Consider the following 25,662-nt stretch of genomic DNA (forward strand, 5'->3'; position numbering starts at 1 on the left):
AAGTATTACAGATAATTACATAAATGACCTTGAAACATAAATCCATCAATATGGGAAGTATTACAGATAATTACATAAATTACATAAGCATATAGTAACATAGTAACATAACGCATGCTAGAAGTATATAACATAATCAAATAATCATAAATTGAAAATTTATAAATGTCCATAAGTCCATTGTCCATTATTCTCATCTTGTGTGAGGAAGTCCAATGATTCCTGCTGGTTTTTAAAGTTCTTTAACAGTCTTCTTATTATCCATGCTCTTTCAGTGTCAGATGTTTCTTAGATCTTCTCCTTTATTTTGAGGTCTTTCTCTTTTTCTGTCTCTCTCTGATGGACAAGGCGAATATGACTCGTTGGCACCCATCTGATTCCTTCTCCTGCTGAAGAAATACAAGCAAACCCTCTCCCCCAGGCAGTTAACCTATCTGGTCCCTTCCATTCACCACTTTCTGGATCTCTCCACATCACCTGGCGATTATCTAAGGACAGTGGAGATGCTCTCACTGGACACTGCCCTTCTGGTGGGTTATAAAACCTGTCTGCTGGAGCCAGTGCATCTTTGTCAAAAATTAGAAAATTAATGGTATAGAGAACTAAATTTAGAAGTTCCCTAGGGCTACCTGTGGCTCCCCCTTTCTTTTGTTTTTGGAGGAGTGTCTTAATATCTCTGTTTCTTCTCTCTACTATTGCCTGCCCTTGAGGATTAAAGGGTATGCCCGTGGTATGTAAAATCTTATACTGTGCACAAAAGTGTGTAAAATGTTTGGATGTATATGCAGGTCCATTGTCTGTTTTTATTGCTTGTGGCACACCCATAATTGCAAATGCTTGTATAAGGAATTCAGTGACCACTGGGGCTGTCTCTTTTGCTGCTGGCATTGCAAATGTGAATCCTGAAAAGGTGTCTACCACGACGTGGATAAAAGATAGACAATCAAAGGATTTATAATGGGTCACATCCATTTGCCAAATTTCATTAAGTCTCAAACCACGAGGGTTCTTCCTTGGAGGGAGTGTAGGAGCATGGAAAGGAAGGCAAGTTGTACAGCTTTTTACTATGCTCCTAGCTTCCTCTCTTGTGATTCCAAATTGTAAACGTAAAGCTCGAGCAGCCTGATGATATTTAGAATGAGATTCTTGTGCTTCCTGAAATAAAGGACTACTGGCTAACATGGTTAGAAGGCTATCTGCCTTTGAATTTCCATCAAAAATGGGACCTGGAAGTCCACTATGTGAGTGGACATGCAAGATATAAATCTTGCCTGGATGTTTTCTCACTTGCTCTTGAAGTTCCTTAAAGAGCTGATAAATATTGGAGGCTGCAAATTTTATTTGGGCTGTGGCAATTCTTTGTACTACACCTACTGAATAGGCTGAATCAGTAATTATATTTACGTCTCCTGGGTAATAAGTGAGAGCTAGCATGATAGCAAATAATTCATTCTGTTGAGTGGATTGAAAAGGAGTCCTGATTACTCTCTTTATGGTTAAATCATGAGAGTATATGGCACAAATATTTTCTTTGGAGGCATCTGTAAAGATTGTTGGTCCTTTAAGAGGAACCTTAGAAACCTTTTCTTCAAAAATCCATCGCCAATTATGTAGTAGCCGGGTAATCTTTAATGGAGATCCATGTGCAAAATTTGGAGCGGTGGCCAATAAAATTTGCCATTCTGGGATGTTCTCACAGCATACATTAATCTGTGCGTTAGTATAGAATGTGTATATTTTTTCAGGACTTATCCCAGATAATTGTGTTACTCTCTTAATAGCCTTTAATAAAATCCTAGCCACAAGCACTGGGTAAGGTGTAAGGCTTTGTTCTGGTTGTGCTGGGAGGTTCACCCACTCAATCACTCTGTCTCCTTGATGAAGGACTGCTGTGGGTGCCTCTTTTGTAGCAAAAACTGATATTTCCAAGGGTTTTTGAGTGACTCTTTCAACCACATTGGATAAAGCCAGTTCAACTTCTCTCAAAGCCTTTTGTGCTTCTTTTGTAAGCTGGCGTGGTGAATTTAAAGCACTGTCTCCCCTTAAAATGTCATATAATGGTTGCAATTGACAGGTAGTCAAGCCTAGCACGGGACGCATCCATTGGATATCTCCTATCAATTTCTGGAAGTCATTTAAGGTGTTTAGCTTTTCTATTCTTAAGGAGAGTTTTTGTACTGTAAGCACCTTAGGATATACTTCATATCCTAAATATTGAAAAGGAGCATGTCTTTGAATTTTTTCTGTAGCTATATGCAGTTTGTAGTACTTTAATGTTTCCATGGTCCTTTGTAGACATGCCTCTAACATTTGTTCCTCAGGTGCACATCCCAAAATATCATCCATATAATGTAACAATATTACTTTTGGAAAGGCTTTTCTTACTGGAGCAAGAGCAGCTGCAACATACATTTGGCACATAGTAGGGCTGTTTTTCATTCCCTGTGGCAAAACTGTCCATTCATATCTTTTATAAGGCTCAGCCAAATTAACACTAGGCACTGAAAAAGCAAATCTTTTCATATCCTCCTTATCTAGAGGAATAGAATAGAAACAATCCTTAATGTCTATAACCCATAGAGGCCATTCTCTTGGCAACTGAGTAGGAGATGGAAGTCCAGGCTGAAGAGTTCCCATAGTTTCCATTTGTTCATTTACTCTTCTTAGATCAGTTATCATCCTCCATTTTCCAGATTTCTTTTTCACCACAAATACTGGGGAATTCCAAGGACTTAGAGAAGGCCGCAAGTGTCCTTGGTCAAGTTGTTCTTGCACTATGTCTAATAAGGCCTGAATTTTATCACTTCTTAAGGGCCACTGTTCTACCCACACTGGTGAATCAGTCTTCCACTGAATAGGAACTGGTGAAAGTGCAGGTAGGCCTTCAACAGCAGCCCTGCCTAAAAAGCCGAAGTGCTTATTTGTAATCCTATCTGCTGTAAAATGTCTCTTCCCCACAGATTGATGGGGATTTTTTCAACCACAAAAGGAGTAAAAGCTCCTGTTTCTCCTTCAAATACCCATCTCAAAGGCCTAGCACTAACTTCTGCTGCTATTGATCCTCCCACCCCAGACATATAGGTGTCTGCTTTAATCTTTGGCCAGTGACCGGGCCAATTGGCACCTCTAATAACTGTACGATCTGCACCCGTGTCTACCAATCCTTCAAATGGTATTCCGTTTATATAAATAGTAAGCATAGGTCGGTCAGCTGTCACAGCTGCTGTCCAATATATTCCTGGATTTTGTTCATTGGAGTCAAAATCTAGGCGACTATCACTAGGTTGCTTATTAGGGGTCCGTAACAATAAGCCTGATGCTACTACTTCTCCTGGTTGATAAATCACACGTTGTCTGCCTGTGTTAGTGACTGGGATATTAGATACACGTTCTCCAGTCTCCCACATCAGTGTATGGATGGACACTGTTTTGTAGGCACTCTCAGAAGGTGAAATGGTCAAGCCTACTGTGCCTGGAGGCAAAGGATCCATAGGCTCAACAGGAACAGATTTCACTTCTCCAGGGAGTATCTCGGTAGTCTCTACTGCACACAACTCTATTTTTCCTAATTTCAATCCCTTTCTTCCATCTGATTGCCTTTTGGCTGATTGATCGTGTCTTAAAATTCTCTGGATGTAACCTCGGCTGCCATCATGCCCCACTTGGGGGGCTGAAGCTGGGCCCCACCTGTCATTTCCCTGTGTCAATCTACATTCGGAGGCCCAGTGGAGGCCCTTGTGACATTTTGGACATGGAGTTTTAGGTCTTCTCTCACCCTGTCTTCTCACTGTATCTCCATATCTACACTGAGCTCTTAGATGCCCAATTTTTCCACATTGAAAACATCGCCGAGTTTCTCTAGAAGGCCCTTGCCAGGAGGGACCCTGTCTTTCCACATTCATCATTGTCCGGGTGTAAAAAGCATTTGATCCCACTGTAGCACAGCGTCTTATGATCTCCTCTAAAGGAGCATCTTTGTCTAATCCCCATATAATTCTTTTGCAAATCTCATTGGCATTTTCCTTAGCCAGATGTCTGGTCATTATTTCTGTAGCTGAATTTTCTCCAATAGTTCTTTCGACAGCAGTTTGCAAACGTCCCACAAAATCTGCAAAAGGTTCATTGGGACCTTGCTGTATTTTAGTGAAAGCCTCTCCACGATCTTTCTGTCCAGGAAGGACACCCCAAGCTTTTATTGCAGCCTTACCAATTTGTTCATATATTGTCATGGTATAATCAGTCTGTTCTGAATTCTCTCCATACCGACCTTCACCAGCCAAGTGCTCAAAAGTGAATTGTGTGTTAACTCCTATTTCCAAATTGCATCTGACTTGAATTTTACATAATTCATGAAATTCCGAAAGCCATAATAAATTTTCTCCAGGTTCCAGGCATATCCTTGCTATGGATTTCCAATCATTTGGGGTTAGGACTTCATAAGACAAACCATCTAGTAACATTTTGACATAAGCTGATGTAGCCCCATAAAGGGTACAACCTTTTTTCAAATCCTTAATTTTATTCAAATCTAAAGGTGCATATCTTCTCCTTTTTTTTACCTACAGAGTCAGTATTTTCAATCACAGGATATGCATGTATAAAATCACTTATATCCTGTCCTTCTCTCTTAGCTTTAACCAATGCTTTTTCTAATCTTGTCATAGGCTTAGGCTTCTTCACAGGCAATTCTGTTTGTGTTTCTGCCTCTTCCCCTCTTTCTTCCTCCATCTCTGAAGGTGGGGTTGATGTGGGCCTGTCAATAATCTGTTCTCTAGGCAGGGTTGAAGCTTCTTCAAAAGAATCATACCATAATTCCTCATTTAAATCCTCTTGCTCTAGGGAAAGATCTTGATCTTTCCTTTTTTCCTCACACTTCCTCCTCTGTTCATTTTTAAAACTTTTCCTTCTCCTACAACTTGCTTGATAGTTTAAGGCTAATTGAACTATGTTGTAGATATAAAATACCTCTGCAGAAATTGAACGAGGCCCATTTTTTGCTTGAAATTCTTTCATTTCATATCCCACTAGCTTCCATTTATCTACATCTATCTTTTCTTCCTCTAAGAACCAAGGGGATGTGCGTCTTAATGCAGCCAAGAGTTTAGCAATCTGTACCCAGGTTACAAGTAAACTCTGCTCCTCAATTATGTTGATTATACTCTCTATAGTACCACTCCTGAATGGGGGTGGAGCTGAGGTTGCTTCTAGGGCTGGGGATGAATCGGCTGAAGTCCAGGGATTGAATATAGCTAACATCTGCCCCATTTCAGCTATAAGAGATTCCTCGTTTAGCCCTTAACAAGTTAAGTTCCTTGTTTATCTATTAGCACGCTCACTTAATCTTTAACAAAGTTTCCTCGTTACTCACGGTTCTGGGTCAGAGAGACTGAGATCTAGATTGGAAGCTTTTCCACTGGAATCAGGACTGTGTCTGTCCCTGTTCGGGCGCCAAAATGCGAAGGTCTGGTCTAGCTCCTCTTGTCAGGATAAGCAAAAGTCCTTGCCCCACGTGTGGACGCCAATTGTAGCGAGCTGTCGTCTCCAGAAGCTGCCGGATCGCTCTCTGGGAAGAGATCTGCTGTGTCTACTCAAATCTCTCCAACAGATTCTTCTTCCTGTAAATGAACCGTTGTCCCCAGGCAGTTGCTGTTAACTCTTGTCCTTAGAAGTGACTTCCCTTCCTGCAGAGAGCCCCGTCAGGCCTGATGTAATGCAGAGAGTCTTCTTCTTTCTCTGAGAGTCCTCTCTTTTATTCTCCCAGAGAATGGGCGTGGGATAATGCAAGGGTTTCTGGGAAGAACCACCCCAGCCAATGAGCTTGCCCCCTCTATCAAGTCAACCTGAGTTCTCACCTTGTAATTGTCCAGAAAACCTGAATTCTCACCTTGTCACTGTCCAGACAACCTCAGTTCTCACTTAGTAATCCTAACAAAGAGCCATCTGCATCCAGAGAGAGAAGTGTGGGGACTGAATGCAGATCACAATACAGCATTTTAACTTCCTGTATTGCTGTTTGCTTGCTTTTTGTTTTCTTTCTCACTTTTTCCCTTTTTGATCTGATTTTTCTTGTGCAGCATATTTGTGTAAGAAGAACTGCATATATTTAACACATATTAAATTACTTGCTGCTTAGGGGAGGAAGTGGAGGGGAAGGGAGAGAAAAATTTGGCACACAAAGCTTTGCAAGGGTGAATGTTGAAAATTATCTATGCATATGTTTTGAAAATAAAAAGCTTTTAAATAAATGAATGAATAAATGAAAAATAAAACCCTTCCCATTTGACATTCATAGCCCTTAATAACATGCCCATCCCCTCCCCCCAAGGACAGAACACTCTTCTGAATTCCTTAAAGTCCCAGATAAAATCCTTTGAAATCATCCTTCTGAGGGTTTCTTATAGAACAATAATATTCCATAACATTCGTACACCACAACTTATTCAGCCATTCTCCAACTGATGGGCATCTATTCAGTTTCTAGTTTCTTGCCACAAAGAGGGCTGCCACAAACATTTTTGCACATGTGGGTCCTTTTCCCTTTTTTAATGATCTCTTTTGGGAGTAAAAACATTGCTGGATCAAAGTTTGATAGCTCTTTTGGGGTATAGTTCCAGATTGCTCTCCAGAATGGGTGGATCCATTTACAATTCCACCAACAATGCATCAGTGTCTCAGTTTTCCCACATCCCCTCCAACATTCGTCATTATCTTTTCCTGTCATCTTTGCCAACATGAGTGTGTAATGGGATCTCAGAGTTATCTTAATTTTCATTTCTCTGATCAATAATGATTTAGAGCACCTTTTCATATGACTAGAAATGGCTTCAATTTCTTCCTCTGAAAATTGTTCATAATCCTATGACCAGTTATTACCCAATCTCTTTTAATACTAGAGCCTTTAATTTTAATATTTAATTTAATCATTTCCAACTTATCCATTATATAGCTGATTTGTACAATTATTTGTATACTGCTTCCCTTCATTGGATTTTGATATTCTTGAGAGAGATTATCTTTTACCTCTCTTTGTATCCTTTATCAGTTCCTGACACATAGTTGGCACTTAATAAATGCTTACTAACATTAAAAAAAAACAAACCAAAACAATAGCTTACGCTTATACATGCTTCAAAGTTTTCAAAGGGTTGTGTATATATTATCTTATAAAGAAGTCTGCAAGCACCATTTGGTAAATGCTTTGTACATGCTCAAAACCTATCTCACCACCATAATCAACCATAACTGTAGAAGACCCCATGATGAAGCATGAGACCCACAAGCCTAACCAAGGGAAGACACTCAGGATACCGATTTTGAGATATCTATTTTTGGATATGGCCAATGTGGAAATCTGTTCTGCACATTTATCATAAAGGTATTTTTTTCCCTTAGCAATGAGAAAGAGGGAATCAGAGGGAGGGGAAAAAAAGCTTATTAACTGAAAGAGAAATAAAATTTTTCTAAACAAAAGAATCTAGGGTTGCCTACATTTTCTATGATAAAGACTTGGAGGATGAATTCAGTAAAAGGAATAAATGCAATTTCTTCTAAGTGCTCAGCAAATCTTTAGAGAAAGGAAACAAGCAACAAAAAAATTAATCCCTTGAAAATGTGCTAAGAAAAAAATACTCTGTGGGGTTAATTTAGCAGTTGTTAGAAAAACTACATGTTTCTGGTTAAGGAAAAAAGGTAACTCAAGGCAAAACTTCTTCATTTATCACACAAACCTAAACCATCCGAGATATTTAGATTTTCAAAATATTTTATTTCAAACCAAATCATGCCACTCAATGTCAATTCATATTCCATTGATACTTTCGATATTCTAATAAATTGTCAGAGTGGAACTTTCCTTCCTCTCTAGTTAAAACTCAATAATTTACATGTTTAAGGGAAAACAAGTTCACAAAGATGGCTTACTAACATTGGATCAGAGGACCTGGCTTTACTTTCAACCTTGGTAAACTTGTGCTAATTACTTAATTTCTCTTTGCCTCAGCTCCTAATCTAAGAGTGGGTTGAACCAGATCCTCTAAGGTCCTTTCTAGTTCCGAATCTCTGATCCATGTTCAATTTCCTTGATTAGATAATTGGAAAAAAGAGACTATTTTAAATGATTAAAAGCATGCCCATAAGGAAGATCCAACAGCTTTACAAACTATTGGCTCAATTCAAGGATGCTGCAGAAGAGAAAGCAAGAAGAAAGGGGTCAGGGTGGGTGAGAACAGGAAGAAAGTTACAAGATTTAATCATATCCTTAAAATGAAGAGGGATTTTTTGAGGGATTGTAATCTGCTGATTTCCATTTCAACTGAGGATAAAAAACCCCAGGAAAATATAGCAACAGGAAATTTAATTTAGAAAGGTGAGAGGAACAAAATGAGTTTTATTAAGAGGGCATCAAATCTTCACAATAAATTTAAGAAAAAAAAAAGAAAGAAAAATGTTAAGTGAGTTATGAATTTATTTTGTAGGGCATTAGGGTTTACAAAGTGCTTTATAAATATTATCTCATTTGACTCTCACAATAACCCTCTGAGTTAAGTGCTACTATTAACAGCATCCCCATTTTACAGATGAAACTAAGGCAGATAGAGGTTAAGTGCTTTGCCCAGAATCACAAAGTTAGGTAGGGATAGGACTCTGAACATGTGTTATTTGGGTGCCTTTGTGATCTATGATGCCTTTCCATTTTTAAAGTAAGTACAATATTATTACAATAAATGTTTCATTTTTAAGTTTAAATCAATCAACTCTTACCGTGTATAGTAGGGAAAAGGCTAGTACAGAGATTATGGTAAAGGTTTTTATCTTGACTCATTTCAAACACTTTCTCCCACTCCTTTACAGACATTTGGTTCTTAATACTCTCGGCTGTTTGTTCCTCATCTCGGAGCTCTTTCCCACCAAACTTCAAAAAAAAAAAAAATTTAAAAATCAAGTGTTAGTGTAACGACAACCCAATATGATCTGTGACAGAAGCATAAGGAAGAGGAGGGGAAGAAGGAACATCACTAGCTTAGTCAAATAAAACAAAAAACCCTTAGTTGGAAAGTGAAAACAGGAATCTGGAAGCTGTGAAGTTCCATTAAAAAAATTAATTAACATACATTTAGTAAGTATTATGTGCTAGGTATTAGAGATTCAGAGAAGTAAAATCTTCCCTGTGCTCAAGGAATCTTACAAGTCTACTGGGGAATATAACATGTACACATATTCATACCTAATTATAAAAAGTACACAGAGAATACAGTATATTGGAAAGATAAATGTAGATTTCCAAGTCACATTTAGCTCTTAGTTCCAATAAGATGGAGAACTATTTTCTCCTACTTACACCAATCTCTCAAATCTCTCCAAAATAGGAATTACAGGACACCAAGAACCCAACAAAACTGCATGAATGAACAGCAGAGAAGACTAATCCCTAACTTCTAATAAAGAGCTCACTCACTACAGGGCTTGCAGACTTGAAACAGAATTCAACTTTATTATCCAACTCCTAGACTACTACCAGTGCCTCACTGTGCTTAGCTCCAAGGGTATAGAAACTTGCTAAAGATATAATAGTGGCAGATAGAATGAATAGCAAAAAAAAAAAAAAAAAAAAAAAAGCAACAAAGTTAAAAGAAAGTGATTTTCATAAAAACAAAACATACTCATCTCCAAGACAAGACTCATGAAAACAACTTAAGGATGAGAGATCCCCACAAGCCCAAAAATCTCACAATAAAAAATAACACTAAGAGAACTCCTTAACTTTTGCTCACAGAAAATAAAGTGCCAATTCAGAGATTACCTCTATAACAAAAGCCCTGTGCTACACACTTCAAGGCACAGAACTTGTACTTAAAAGACAAATAAAAATTTCCACAAGTGACCAGTAGAAAAAAACTTTCAAATATAAAGGAAAGGAACTTCTAGAAATCGCAAGAAGGAATGCAATATGTTTTGAAGAGCAAAAAAGAATAAGACAGCATCCAGAGTGACAAGTCCTATAAACTTAAGCCTAAATATTAATGAAAAAGGATGGATTCAATAAAAAGCGTTCCTTTCTCAAATATCCCAGACAATCCTGAAAGATAATAACAACATTAAAACAACAACAGAGAGACCACTCTGTGACTTCTTTCTGAAAATACATAAGGAGACAGGATCAAAAGCAGAAATCACAGGCCATTTTCAATGGTCTTGTGATGAAGAGAGCCATCTGCATGCACCCAGAGGGAGGACTGTGGGAACTGAGAAAGGATCACAACATAGTATTTTCATTTTTTTTTATTGTTTGCTTCCATTTTGTTTTCTTTCTCATTTTTTCCCTTTTTGATCTGATTTGTCTTGTGCAGCATGACAATTGTAGAAATATGTATAGAAGAATTGCACATATTCAACATATATTAGATTTCTGCTATCTAAAGAAGAGGGTGGAAGGGAAGGAAAAAATTTGGAACACAAGGGTTTTGCAAGGGTGAACATTGGAAATTACCTATGCATATGTTTTGAAAATAAAAGCAGAAATCAAAGAAAAATGATATAGGATATCACAGACTAAAGTTTTCAAAACTATCTACAAAGCTAAACCAAATTACAGAATGGGAGAGCACAAAAAATAGGAGGGGAGGAAGAAGATAAAGGGGAATATGTAATTTACACTGATCAAAGTTAATACAAATGCACATTAAATAGCTCAGAGGTACCACTGCATCACACCCACTAGACTGGCAAAGTTTATAAAAAAAGGGAAATGACAAATGAGATTCATCTTAAAGCAAGAACAGACTCTGTAAAGAAATCAGGGAAGTCAAAAGGCAGAGGTGAGGCTATTCCAAGAATGAAGTAATCCAAAGCAAAGATATGGAAATGGGAGATAAGAGATAGTGTCCTAATAGAAAGAAAGAAGACCAGTTTGGCTGCATCACAAATTCTGGGAGAAAGAGTAATGTTCAATGAACCTGAAAAGGTTGATTGGACCATTGGGGCCAGGTTACTTTGGGCTTTAAAAGCTAAATACATGAATTTAAATTTTATTCTAAAATCAATAGGAAACCATTGGAATTTCTGAATAGGGAAGTGCCATGGTCTGATCTTCATTTGAGTCTCTCTAGTCCTTGACCTGGAAAGAAATTCAAGAGGCTATCTATCTAGTTCAACTCTGTCCTCTTGCAGCTGAGAAATGAGGTCTAGAGATTCCTTTTTAAGGAGAAATCATTTTGACAGCAATATGTAGAATAGACTAGAAGGAAGAAAAACTTATAATAATCTGGGCCATAAATTATGGTAGTAGTCACATTAGTGGAAATAATTAACTAAAAAAAAAAAAAAAAAAAAAAAAAGCAAATTCTCATTAGCTCTACCCTAAACATTCAATTCCTATGATATTCTAGCACAAAATAGATATTCTTTCAATATTAGACAATCAATAACTATTCTATTAATCAAGAAATAATTCCTAGATAAACTTCACTTAAAGTCTCAATGAAAGTAAATCATTTCTTAAGCATCCACTAATTGCTAGGGACTGCGCTAAGCACTGGGATTTTTAAAGGAAAACAAAAAAAAGCATAAATAAAAACAAAAAATCTCTCAATATGAGCAAGATAAGTAATACTTCCATACACAATAAGGATCAAGAGTCTTGGACCCTTGTCCAACAAACAATTCAGGGTCTTTAAGAAGGATTAAAAAATAAAAATACAACTCACCCTTGGATTGGTTGGTGCAACATAGCAGGCCAGGAAGACCAACTTATAGGAGAGATCTCTTACACCCAGAGCCCGGAGGCCCCTGACACCTTCTGTCTCATAACCATCCACACCACTGACACGGGAATCTGTCTCGGCACGCACACCTGAAAGAAAAAGGTGAATAACCCCTTAAGACAGCTCTTGACTCAGCCAACTCTCAACATTCTGTGACCTAACTCATCTGCCCAGACAAAAGGTAGCTATCAATCTCCAAATCTCATTCTGGTCGACAGTTTCAACTTCTGTCCCCTAAAACACTGAATTTTTAAGCATCATCCCCTTTTCCTATCAACTCTTTAGCAAACAGCCAAGAGACAAGTAGAAAAGAAGTAATTGAATAACCTACAAGTTGGAAAACTTAAGAGCTAAATACAAGCAAATAGACTGGATTGTGAGCCCCTTGTCTTTTTTTAAATATTTTTTTAATACTCCCATCACTTAGAACAATGGCTGGAACACAGTCCATAATTAATAATTACTGACTGACTTAGTGACTCAAGAGTAGTATTTGTCCAGAGAACCCAATGCCCCCTCTAATGGGGATTACCCACCCGGTGTGCTCAGCTTAGCCACATCTGGGACAACAATCAGAGTGCCCGTGAAGTCACACTTGTCACCAGCCTGCGCGGATTCCACAGCTTCAGCTCTCAAAATGATCTCTAAGCTCCGAGGAATGCTCCCCCGTGGGAGCTCAGCCTGTGTCTCCTGAATACGAACCTACATGAGAGGACAAAAAACTGTTTTGTGCTAACCTGAAATGAGGCAACTTTAAAATTCCACTTTGTAGAAAACTTTCTGAAGTGCAGGCATTTGGCCACACAGGGTAAGAATGAGTGGGTGAAACAAATCACAGACACAATTGATAATTTCATCCAAGAGAATGACAACAATAAGACAACACACCAAAACCTATGGGATGAAGCTAATGCAGTTCTTAGGGGAAGCTTTATATCTCTAGAGGCTTACTTACAGAAATAGAGAAAGGGAAGATCAATAAATTGGGCAGACAACTAAAAAAAGCTAGAAAAAGAACAAATTTAAAACTTCCAATTAAATATCAAATTTGAAATTCTGAAAATAAAAGGGGAGATTAATAAAATTGAAAGTAAGAAAATTCTTGAACTAAAACAAAACTAAAAGTTGGTTTGATGGAAAAAACCAACAAAATAGATAAACCTTTAGTTAATTTGACTAGAAAAAGGAAAAAAGAAAATCATATCGTTAGTTATCAAAAACAAAAAGGGTGAACTTTCCACCAAATAAAGAGGAAATTAAAGCAATAATTAGAAGCTATTTTGCCCAACTGTATGCCAAAAAATCTGATAATCTAAGTGAAATGGATGAATATTTCCCAAAATACAGACTGCCCATATTAATAGAGAAGGAAATAAAATTACTTAAGTAGTCCCATTTTAGAATATGGGGAGCCTCTAAGTAGAAGGTAGGAAAGACTACCAAACTGCCTAAGAATTTGTGAACTGGCTCAGGAAATGGAGCAGGTCCAAGGTTTCAGGTCAATCGGCAGCCTTGAGTAGCCAATGCATTTCTGGCCTGGATAAGACTGTAATCTAGTCTCCAAAAACAAATCAAAATAAAGCAATTTCACCCCATTCTTTCATTAAGAAAAAAAGAATCATTAGTATTCTTTCAAATATGATGAATTAATCCCCAAGAAATAATCAGACTGAACTGAGAACAATTATGCAAGCATGGAAAACTTGTCTTCATAAGGATAAAAATTCAGGCATTTAGATACTGGAGAGGTACTTTACTTGGTTATTAAATCATTAACAAATCAAAAAAGAAATTTTGGCTCCTTTTACTGATAAAAGTTTAGGCATGGAGGAATCTAAGAGTATTACTACCAAACTAGTAACTATAGGAACTAGTTTAATTATAGGGATGAGGGAGGGAGAAGAATGAATTATGTATGCCCCCTGATTGTATGACTAAATGGAATCAAGGAGTAACTAATATAGAGAGGGAGGGGGGGAGACAAAAAACCAAATTAACTTGTTCTGCTCCAAAAAACAGAAGACAATAGTATGCCAAGAAATTAAAACTTATTATTCCAACCCTACAAGTTCCAACTCTTTCCCACCAATTATTGCCAGCAAACTATGTCTTCTTAGAAGAGAAACCTAATCCAAAGGAATATTTGATTTTAATCCTCTTAAATATTTCCTCTTTGCTAATAATTAACACACTTCTTGCCCACCTTCTACAACTACCAGACAGTGTATGTTACTCTAGAAATACCAACTAGTTTTTTTTTTTTAATTCATTTTTCCAAATTATCCCCTCCCTCCCTCCACTCCCTCCCCCCGATGGCAGGTAATCCCATACATTTTACATGTGTTACAATATAACCTAGATATAATATATGTGTGTAAATACCTTTTTCTTGTTGCACATTAATTATTAGCTTCCGAAGGTGTAAGTAACCTGGGTAGATAGACAGTAATGCTAACAATTTACATTTGCTTCCCAGTGTTCCTTCTCTGGGTATAGTTATTTCTGTCCATCATTGATCAACTGGAAGTGAGTTGGATCTTCTTTATGTTGAAGATTTCCACTTCCATCAGAATACATCCTCATACAGTATTGTTGTTGAAGTGTATAGTGATCTTCTGGTTCTGCTCATTTCACTCAGCAACAGTTGATTTAAGTCTCTCCAAGCCTCTCTGTATTCCTTCTGCTGGTCATTTCTTACAGAGCAATAATATTCCATAACCTTCATATACCACAATTTACCCAACCATTCTCCAATTGATGGACATCCATTCAACTTCCAGTTTCTAGCTACAACAAAAAGAGCTGCCACAAACATTTTGGCACATACAGGTCCCTTTCCACTCTTTAGTATTTTTTTGGGATATAATCCCAATAACAGCAATGATGGGTCAAAGGGTATGCGCAGTTTGACAACTTTTTGGGCATAGTTCCAAATTGCTCTCCAGAATGGCTGGATTCTTTCACAACTCCACCAACAATGTATCAGTGTCCCAGTTTTCCCACATCCCCTCCAACATTCATCATTATTTGTTCCTGTCATTTTAGCCAATCTGACAGGTGTGTACTGGTATCTCAGAGTTGTCTTAATTTGCATTTCTCTGATCAGTAGTGATTTGGAACACTTTTTCATATGAGTGGAAATAGTTTCAATTTCATCATCTGAGAATTGTCTGTTCATATCACTTGACCATTTATCAATTGGAGAATGGTTTGGTTTCCTATAAATCAGGGTCAGTTCTCTATATATTTTGGAAATGAGACTTTTGTCAGAATCTTTCCTTTTAAAAATATTTTCCCAATTTGTTACTTCCCTTCTAATCTTGTTTGCATTAGTATTGTTTGTACAGAAACTTTTTAGTTTGATGTAATCAAACTCTTCTATTTTGTGATCAATAATGATCTCTAATTCTCCTCTGGTCATAAATTTTTTCCTCCTCCACAGGTCTGAGAGGTAGACTATTCTCTGTTCCTCTAATCTATTTATGATCTCATTCTTTATGCCTAAATCATGGACCCATTTTGATCTTATCTTGGTATATGGTGTTAAGTGTGGGTCCATATCTAATTTCTGCCATACTAATTTCCAGTTTTCCCAACAGTTTCTTCCAAATAATGAATTTTTGTCCCTAATGTTGAATACCAACTATTTTTAATGTAGAACCAAAGAAAATCTCTAAGTCTACAATGGAGTCTAAATTCAAACAAATACCTGTTTCAGCTAGTTTGCAACTGATTCAACTATCATTCCCCTCTATTAAAACTATGAAATGTTTTTAAAATGCCAACACTAAACCGATGTGAAGTTTCATCTGTCAAATACATTGGTGTAGCTTGATGAAAGGGTGCTGGATTAGGAACCAGAAAATCTGTTTTCAATTCCTGGATTCAGTAAGTGCTTGGCCTGTCACCAAGGGTAAGCTGCTTAACTTACTTTTAAAACTGTTCTTTTGGTAGTATTTACACATACCCCCACTTAACAAGATTAAAAAAATATATTTTGTAAACCTTAAATAACTAGGTCAATTAATTATGACTAACAATAAAACAGAAACTTAAAAAAAATGCTTCTTGATTGATTGGCAGGCTGGAAGCAAATGGAATTGAACCAAGAATTAAATATTTATTGCTGATTGATATAAAAGTAGGGGTATTGGCCAGGATGAACTAGAATAGCATTCCATAGCTCCTTCACAGAAAAGAGAATATCTGTCATGATACTTTTCTGTATCTTTTATGATACTTTTGATACTTTATGATACTTTTATGTCTGACCATAAGAAATCAGATTTCACATTCTCATCAATTATTATACCAAGTCCTAAATCTTATGAATTTCTTGATACACAAGCTTAGAAAATTATTAATAGCTGTTATTTTTTCAACAAAGAAAAAGTATTATGATCTGCCATTCTAAATGAATCCACTAGCCAATATTCTAATATATTAAAGTATTTTTTAAAATTAAAAAACTAGCAAACAATCTTGAGGCTTAACAAAGAACCCCATAACAAACTAAAAAAAGATTAAATTAAATTAATAGAAAAATGTTCTGGGGTTGTTTTTTCTTTGTTTTTGATATCACAGGTGATGTCTTAACTTGTGTATGAACTGGATTTAAGTGAGGGAAAACTGCCAATCAGCCTCAACCTTTTCACTCAATCGAAGTGCAGTAGCAAGACAAAAATCAGGATGACTGGCAATAGCCTGGGATGCAGTAGATGACTTCAATGGTTTTTCAAGTCCTTGTTTCAATTGCTTTGATGGCTGTTGGAACAATTGTTCTCATCATCTCATCTATTCTGCCAAAAGTCTTCATGTGCTTGGAGTAGATTCCCCCTAGCACACCAAAGGGTAAGACAGTTTACCTATCTGTCAACTACCCTCAACCTAGTTTAGCCCATCAGCTACACTGATTTCACTGGGGTGTAGCCACTACACTTGCTACAACTACCTGGACCCATATATGACAGCTGAGTGACAGGTAGACACTAAAGGCAGGTGAGCAGACCTGAGGTACTAGGCCTCTCTTAACATCCCAAAAGTCTGCAGTAGTGAGTGGAGGATTAGCCTTGGAGTCAAGTTCTCCCTTAGACACATACTCACTGAATAACTCAGAGCCTCAGGACAATTCTCTGAGCCTACAAATCTGAGTAGCAGCATATACCAATATTAGTAGAACTAAGTTTCTATACTGAAATTCTCTCACACCAATGAAATCCCTATTCTAGTATTTATCAAACTTACAAATGGTAACTTGATAGACAAAATAAACTTAAAATACTTCCCCTCCCCCCCCCCTTTTTTAGAAGTTACTGACATACAATGAAACTATTAAAAAAAAAAAAACAATAAAAACAAAAACCTTTTGAAAGTCAACAAATCTTGATTTGTTTGTATCCAACAGGAACCTTCTTCTGTTGGCACACACAGGATTTCGGCAGATGTTGGGTTGTGTGTATTTAAACTGCTGTTCCACGTCCTTGATCATTGTCTGGCAGTCTAGGCAAAGGAATGTGCCGCTAACAAGCTCTGGGTGCACGGGGTGGGTTCGGACCACCTGCCCACTGATACGTGTAAGTGAACCAATTCTGGATGAAGTCAGCTCCCGAATTCTGCAAAAGGAAAAAACGTTTTATTAGTAATCACTCATTGCCAAAACAGAATTTTCCAAATAAGTTCCTGCAAAAAAAGTTCTTCCACATTATTACAATTTTTCTCTAGTTCATTCTCCTATCTTCAACCCTGTCAGACACTGCTATAAATTATTCTTCACTTCAATGCAAAAGGAAAGTAAATTGGAGTATTTTATGTCTGGTGATATAGGATATGTTAATTTGAAATTTTTTGATTTTGAAGATAACATCCACTCGTGAGAAAGGATTACTTTATCTTGACATTTGGTAACTCCTTTGAAATCACTTAATAAATGCCTGATGGTTGACTGATCTTATAATACACCTCAATTTCTACCCACTCAACAAAACCCTCAAATTCTTTGTAAAAAAAACCCAAAAAACTATTTCAAAGTCTTGTCCACTATCTGCTCTATTAATTCGGATAAATCTTGCCCCTGATTTCTAAAGATGTCATCATTCTTTTCACCTCTTTTCAGTTGACTTATTAGTATCAGTCTTTTTCAAATTCCAAGATGTATGTTTGTCCTATCATGAAAAATAAATATTTGCTTTCTTTTGAATTTATATTTTGCCCTTAAAAAAACCCAAAAATCCTTTTCTCCCCTAACTCTAAGAGCAATTTTAAAATTCAACTTAAAAACAGACAGAAAGCATGTACACACATATGCAAACATTATTTTTCTGCTAGTGTCCAGCATTAATTCCATTATATAACTTTACAATTCTACCATTAACAAGGACATTGACTGTCTAAAATGCTCTAAGATGAACTGTTTTAAATAAGCAACACACACTATTTAGTAACTAACAAGGTGCTGTTTGATAAATTATTTTTATTCAAAAGAAAAAGCAAAAGAATAATTCATCTTAGAACAGTTTTATCTTTAGTTTTACAATGAGATATATGTACATCCAGAAGAAAAATGTCCCAGAATTCTAAAGTATATGTAAAGTTAGTAAATCTAGTTAAGAGTAAATTTAGTGTATAAATATGTATACACATACTGTATTTAACATATACTTTAACATATTTAACATGTATAAGACTACCTGCCATCTAGGGGAGAGGGTGGAGGGAAAGAGGGGAAAAGTTGAAACAGAAGTTTTTGCAAGGGTCAATGTTGAAAAATTACCCATGTACGTAAATGTTTTGTATATAAAAAGCTATAATTTAAAAAAAAAATTTTTAAATAATGTAGTAATCTGTAAAAACCAAGAACTAGTAGTAAATGTATTTTTATACCTGTGTGACTTTTTTTAAAAATTACTTAGTTAAGTGTTTGGCTTTCTATATAACTTTTCTTTGTCTTCCCAAAAGTATTTTACATTTTGAATTTAAGCAGAAGTGACATTAAGCTTATTTTTTGCTTATGATCCAGTTCCTTTAGTAAAATAACAGATTACTGAAAACCTTTTTATGATGATGTGATTCTGTTAGAGGGAAGAGAAAGTACATTAGCCACTGCCCACTTCGAATACATGTATCTAGCAAAAAACTATACAATAATGGAAGATTTTTATGAAAATTGTAAATCCTGCCTATAATTTAACTGTGATAATATCTTCCTGAAGGATGAGAGTTCAGAAATAACATTCAAAAAAAAAAAAAAAAAGATTTGAGGTATTTAAATATATGTAGTATTTTATATAAAACATAAAAGCTTAGGTTTTCTTTATATGCTTCAGGAATGGCCCACAAGTATCATTAAGCAAAAATAAACCAAAGGAGTTTTATGTATTGTACATAAAGCCATATATACTCTTTTATAGTACCATTATAAAAGAATTTGTATTACTATATGGAAAAAAAATCCTCAAGGCACTGTTATTGTTTAAATGTTTAGTAATTATCATTAATTTTTAAAAACATCTGTCTGTTTAGACACTAAAAATATAAGACAAAATAATGAACTGAAGATGTCCTTTTTATTAGCAATTTAAATAATTTTTATGTGTCTATATAATATATACTTTGCAAATTGCTCTAGCTTATATTCCCCATCTTTCCTATTTGTAAGAGTATATTTTTTAAATAATTACATATGCACATTTTTCATTTTATAATTGTTATTTGAATTATTAAGTATGCTAGTTTTTGTGGAAGTCACATACAACTGACCCTATGATAGGTGAGTAAGAATAGCTGCTTGCTTCCTTTAGAGTTAAAAGTTAATTGCATCTGAAATGATTGTTAAAACTAAAATGAATTAATTGAATTATTTTACAGTTTCTGTAATAAAATTTAATTGACTTTGATTCTGTATGAATTTTTTAAAGCCAAAATAATATGCCATAATAATTACAATAATAACAACAATGAGAAAAAGAGGAAGGGAAAGAAAAAGGGAGGGAGGGAGGGAGGGAGGAAGGGAGGGAGGGAGGGAGGGAGGGAGGGAGGAAAGAAGGAAGGAAGGAAGGAAGGAAGGAAGGAAGGAAGGAAGGAAGGAAGGAAGGAAGGAAGGAAGGAAGGAAGGAAGGAAGGAAGGAAGGAAGGAAGGAAGGAAGGAAGGAAGGAAGGAAGGAAGGAAGGAAGGAAAGAAAGAAAAAAAATATAGGCTGGCTTCTTACTTGTGTCTGGTAGGGAGGTCTTGGAACGCAACATAAAAATCTTTGGCAAGAGGAATTTCTTTACGATCTTTGACGAAGTTTTTCAATGCTCGACACAAGTAGGGATAAACTCTGAAAACACAGAAAACCAATGTATAACCTATGTATGGGTAACAAGTTCTCCTTTATGTTTGTCAGAGAATCAAACAAGAATTTCCAGCTTGTGAATAATCTTAGGAAACTTTGCAACCGAACAGAACATTTCTCTGGATGAGGATTCCTTTGTCCCTTTTGTATCAGAAACTCCAGGGGCAACTTGGTCAAGTCTAAGGACTCCTTTTAAGGTTTTTAAATGAATGAAATAACTAGGATCCCAAAGGAAACCAATTCTGTTAAAATATTGTAATCAAAATATTAAAGGAAACAAATTTATACACATCAAATTATGAACAACTAGTTTGCACAAACTCAGCGACAAGCCCTCCAAGTGAGTTTTCTTAGTATTTTTGTTATCATCATTCTTACTATAAAACCATTAAAAAGTACATTTATATGAAATTTTAAAGTATTAAAAGCACTTTATAGGTATTATCATATAGATCTAAGTTGGCTTCACTAAAAATAGGATATATTAAACTAACATCCTATATTTTTTGGTAAGTCACAGGGAATTCTCAAGATATAATTTACAAAGTTTTAGCAGAACATTAATCAAATATTAAACATTTATTTTTCTCCCTTTTGTCCATTTGCTGTTGTTCAATCATTTGACTTATTTTGATTTTCATTCCTTTTATTAGCATTCTTTTAAATGCCTGTTAAAAGTTTGCAATTTTAAGTTGGAGACTTATTAATGCCCTCTGGTCACTGATTTATTGGGGAATATTTTTTGGCTAGTTGCCTACATATTTTGGATTATCAGACACATATCAGTGATATTTCATGATATAAAGATTTATCTCATATTTTTCTGGTGAAAAAAGAAAGGCAGGTTAGAAGCTTTTTAGAACCTTTAGATAGATTCAGACCCAGAGTAGTAGTAAATGGATCAACTGTCAATTTGAAAAATCTCCAGTGGAGTGCCTTAAAGATCTTTGCTGAATCCAGTGCCAAGGTGTTTTTTCTCCCCTTCTCAGTAACTTGGGATAAATCACTATTATCAAATTTACACATGACAGAGTAGGGAGGATTACCATTTTCTGTCAAAAAGATAACCTAAAATGGTGAGATGAAACTAGTAGATAAAATTTAATAAGGATGTATTAAAGGTTAAATGAATTGCCCAAGATGATAAAGCTAGCAAGGTCTAAAGCAGAACTTAAACAAAACTCTCCCTAATTCCAAATTCAACATTATCCATTGAGGCTCCCAGCTGTCTAGCTCCAGGCCATTTTCCCATTACCAAAAACAGGGAACTCCTCCCTGACTTCCTTCCTTTTTGGACATCTTTTCTCCTTCAAGGCTGCCTCAGATGTTCACTTAACACTGATTTATTCTGTAGAAAGGAGAGATAACCCGAGGACTACACTTATACACAATCCCATATATAGTTCTTGTCCTCTAGGGACCATTATGAGGGAACAAAATAAATATTAAGTGTTCAATATCCCAAATGAAATCAACTCTCTTATATAAAACTTGAAAACCTGTAAAGAAGAAGGTGCTTTGGTAAAACAGAGAGTGATTGAAAAGCATGAGAAAACCAGCCTCACGGGCAGACTGGTGTGAGCTATGTTTGTTTCAGAGAAGTACTCTTGTGGGACTCCCCTATTTTTTTAGAACCTTGGGAGGTATATGTCTCCAGTGATAAGTACCTTGCTAGTAGGATACCTTTTAACTAAGACAGAGTTTGGACTGATTTCAAAGGTACCATCTGACTCCGATGGCCCATTAAACCTCAAAAACTAGCTGGTTTTGGGCTTTTGTCCTCAATCAAACTCTGTGGGTTTTTAATACGACATCATACCTGTAGAACTCCTCTTGAATAGTAGTGGAAAGTTGCTGATTAAATTCCTCCAGGTCCAAAAAACTCACCACCAACGTGTTTCTCTCAGGACGAATCAGCTCTTCTGCCAGCTGCAAGTATTTTACTTCTCCATCACTACTCTGGAATCTGTTTGATCAGTTCAAATTAAACAAGTCAGCATGAATCACTATAACATACATATGTGTGCAGAGAGAAGGGGGGGGTGTACCTAAAGTCTAAAAAAAAATGCCTTCTTCATAAATCCTGGAGATTAAGTACTGTGAGTATTATTTCCATTTTGTAGTTGAAGAAGATGAATCTCAGAAGTCAAATAACAAAAGGTTAGGAGAAAAAAATTTGGCTACCTGATATTTCGATACAAAGAGGAAAGATTTCTTCTTTAAAAGGAAAAAACCCAGAAACCCAAATTTTCCAATGAGGCTCACATAATCTGACTTAACACAAATTTTAAATGCTAGTCCTACAACCAAGGCAAAAATAAGCATGATGGATATGCTTGATTCCTTGACAATTTTTGGTAGAGGGAAATGGAAGATTCATAAACATGCTGATACAAAGATGAATAAAAAATTTCCTAGTTTCGTAGGACAAAACAGAAAGGTTACAAGAATCTAAGATTTTTTTAAAATTTATATATTTTTGTTCCTTGTTCTTCAAAACAAAATACACTTGACTGAACAATTGGGGGGGATATCATTTGTACTTAACATTTGGTTGGCCTAATAATACTCACACTTGCGATTGTTTCAGAGTTCACAAATGGCTTTCACAGGTTTAAATGTATCATTTCCATTTTACACAGAATCGCATAGAGGACGTATCTGCCTTACAGACAGAAAATGGTAAAAGAGAGAAACAGAAAAAGGCAGACAGAAATGGTGATCTCAAGTCCAGGCCTCCCAACTTCACAACCAGAGCTCTCTCCTGCACAAAAGACTGCTCTTAGGGAAGGAAAAGATGTATAATCTCTAATCCTAATCCGTCTGGTACTAGAATTTTTTCAAAGAAAAAAGCACCGCACCAAGGCACAAATATAAAATGTTCAAGCATACAATGCTTAACTCTCCATTAGATCCAGATCTGAAGCTGTCCATCAGAAATCAGAGAGCAGGGAACAGCCAGACAAATGAAGTTAGGTGGAGGCTGGATTGAGTTTGATGGAAATGGAGGGACTGGTTTGTATTTAAAGGTATCGGGTCTAACATATAACTGAGGGGAAATTATTTTTAAAAGGGAGAGTTATATATGTAAAGAAATAAAAACAAATAAAAACATATAAATAATGTAAGTGATTGAATATATATAATAGCACATACACACACACACACACATGTCCCAACTTTGCAGCTTACAATCTATAAGACCAGGAACTGTCAAGAGAGGGATACAAAGGCAAAAAGCTTGAATCCTGTTCTCAAGCATCATCCTCATCCTATTATCTAACAGTAGCTTTTATAAAGCACTTTAATGTTTGCAAAGCTCTTCGTAAATATTATCTAAATGAATCCTTCCAACCACGGAGGGAGGGAAGGATTCTTTGACAGAACAGAGTGACTTGCCCAAGGTCACTCTGCTAGGAAGGGCCTTAGGCAAAACTGGGACTCGCATCTTCCCGACTCCGGGTACCACTGCACCATCCAGCTGCCACATTCTGAGGGAGAAGACAACAAGGAAAAAGCAACAACAAAAAAATCCTAAACCGGAAACCTAGTCTTGAAAGGGTCTTTCCCCACTCGGCCAATCCCTTCCGACATCCGGTTCTTAGCCGGGTCGGCTATAGGTAAAGCCGCTGCTCCAGGCGCGGCCAATGAATGCTCGGACCCGACGCTAGAGAAGGGAAGAAACTGAACGTGGAGGGGGCACTCAAGGGATCTAGAAGCCCTGAGAAACGGGGCGGGGTGGGGGGAGGACGTCCCGGACACAAGTGCCTTTTTTCCATCTACTCCTGGAGGAGGAGCTCGGGACAACGTAGGGGAGAACGGATCGAGTGGGTTAGCACGCTGGCCCCCGAGAGCTGGCGGATGGGCGAGCACCCAGACCCCTGAGCAGTCGGGGAGAGGGGGGGAATCACCACCCCCCGGGCACAAACCGGAGGGGCGGGGAAGAAAGACCGCTGCGGGGCAGTGCAAACCCCGTCCCCTCCCCATTTTTGAGGCCCCCCCACTCACTCTTCTAGGAAATCCAGGAACAGTTTCTGGCACTTCTCCGCCACCTCATCGCGAACTTCCACATGCTGGGTCCCCGCCCCCGTCTCCCCCGCCGCCACTAGGTCCATGGCCGCTAACGTCCAGCCCAGGGAAGTCTGGGCTACCGGTTCTCAAGCTTTCTCAAAGCAGCCGCACGCTATTTTTCGGGGCCGAAGAGAAAGGTGTCTTCCCCGCGGTCTCTCCCAACGAGATTGCCCGAGCCAATCGCGGGCCCGGAGTCCTGCGTTTTCGCGCCAAACCTAGCCAATGAGAAGTTGTCCTCCGAAATTGTCCCCGCCCACCCAGAGAGGCTTTTCGCGCCAAATGCTTGAGTGCCGGGGTTCTCCGTCAGAGGCCTCTGGGTTAAACAGATGCTGCGGCCTACCTTCTTTGCCTTCTTTGATTATGAAATATTTGCCTATATTTACTGATCGATCGTAGATCTAAACCTTTCAGGAACCTCAAAGGCCATCTTGGTTAACCCCTTATTACGCAGCACAGGAAACAGGCTCAGAAGGGAAGATTTGAACCCGGGCCTTCGGGTTCGGGGGCCATTGTTCTTTAGGCTGTCTAGAGTCACTCTAAATTGTTTAAAAATGATTCAAATTATTGTTCTGCCGCTGAACGACACTCAATTGTAAAACGCTGTACCAGGCTCCGGGTGTACAAAAACGAATAATTTCCCTACTTTTAAAGACCCACAATCCAATGCGTGAGGTAAAACATTTCACAGATAAAGTTGTCAGGTGAAGTCAGCATAGTGACTGATGTGCATATAATAGTTTATGGTTTTCTCATTTAATCATCACAAGCATTGTTACACCCATATTTTTATCATCCCTCCCTAGAGGGTCCTTCCCCCTAACTACAAATGTACTCACCTCTCCCTTATTTAAAAAAAAAAAAAAAAAAAAAAGCTCTCAATAGAGACTAACATCCTCTGGTTTTCATTCTAGATCCTTTCCTTTTACAACCTTTGCCTCCACTTTTATTTCATTTGCTTCTTCTCATTATAAAGTTAATAATAAACAATAAATAACATTCCAATTAAAGAGAATGAATGTAAAAGCATTTATTAATTAATTACACTGTGCAGGTGCTGGGAATACAAATAGGAAAAGCTAAGCAATCCCTACTGAGAGAAGTTTCAAAAAATGATTCTTTCCCCAACTTCCCTTTTTAGTGTTTATCTAGAGATACTAATCATTTATTGCTTTGCTATTCAAAGGTTTCTAATAAACCGAATTTTTCTTCAATCATAAAGAGGTCAGGGGTTAGAGACAAATGTAAAGTTTGGAGAGAGTCCAACCTCTGCCTAAAAGTTAGGAATTTTCTTAACTGGAGGCTTGGCAGAAAGCATTTATGACTGCCCTCCTACCTTTCCTTTTCAAATAAACTTCCCAAAATATGTTTAGAAGAATTGTAGCTGTGTAGCCTATATTGGATTACTTGCTGTTTTGGGAAAGGGAAGGAGAAAAATATGTTAACACAAGGTTTTTCAAATATCTTTGCATATATTTTGAAAAATAAAAAGCTATTATTTAAAA

At 37.0% G+C, this 25,662-nt stretch overlaps 1 protein-coding gene across 1 annotated transcript in view; it reads right to left on the bottom strand.

The window, feature by feature from the left end:
- The window catches only part of MCM6 (minichromosome maintenance complex component 6), a 45,505-nt gene extending 21,169 nt beyond the window's left edge, over positions 1 to 24,336 (bottom strand). The window contains exons 1-7 of the mRNA XM_074301928.1: positions 24,098 to 24,336; positions 21,909 to 22,055; positions 19,964 to 20,074; positions 17,122 to 17,371; positions 12,296 to 12,461; positions 11,703 to 11,848; positions 8,761 to 8,911 (exon numbers count right to left, since the gene is read on the bottom strand). Of these exons, the coding sequence (XP_074158029.1) occupies positions 8,761 to 8,911; positions 11,703 to 11,848; positions 12,296 to 12,461; positions 17,122 to 17,371; positions 19,964 to 20,074; positions 21,909 to 22,055; positions 24,098 to 24,204 (1,078 nt within the window). The 5' untranslated portion in view covers positions 24,205 to 24,336. The remainder of the gene's footprint in view (positions 1 to 8,760; positions 8,912 to 11,702; positions 11,849 to 12,295; positions 12,462 to 17,121; positions 17,372 to 19,963; positions 20,075 to 21,908; positions 22,056 to 24,097) is intronic.
- Between the last annotated feature and the right edge of the window lie 1,326 nt (positions 24,337 to 25,662).

The sequence above is a fragment of the Sminthopsis crassicaudata genome, chromosome 3, assembly GCF_048593235.1.
Source record: "Sminthopsis crassicaudata isolate SCR6 chromosome 3, ASM4859323v1, whole genome shotgun sequence".
Lineage (NCBI taxonomy): Eukaryota > Metazoa > Chordata > Mammalia > Dasyuromorphia > Dasyuridae > Sminthopsis > Sminthopsis crassicaudata.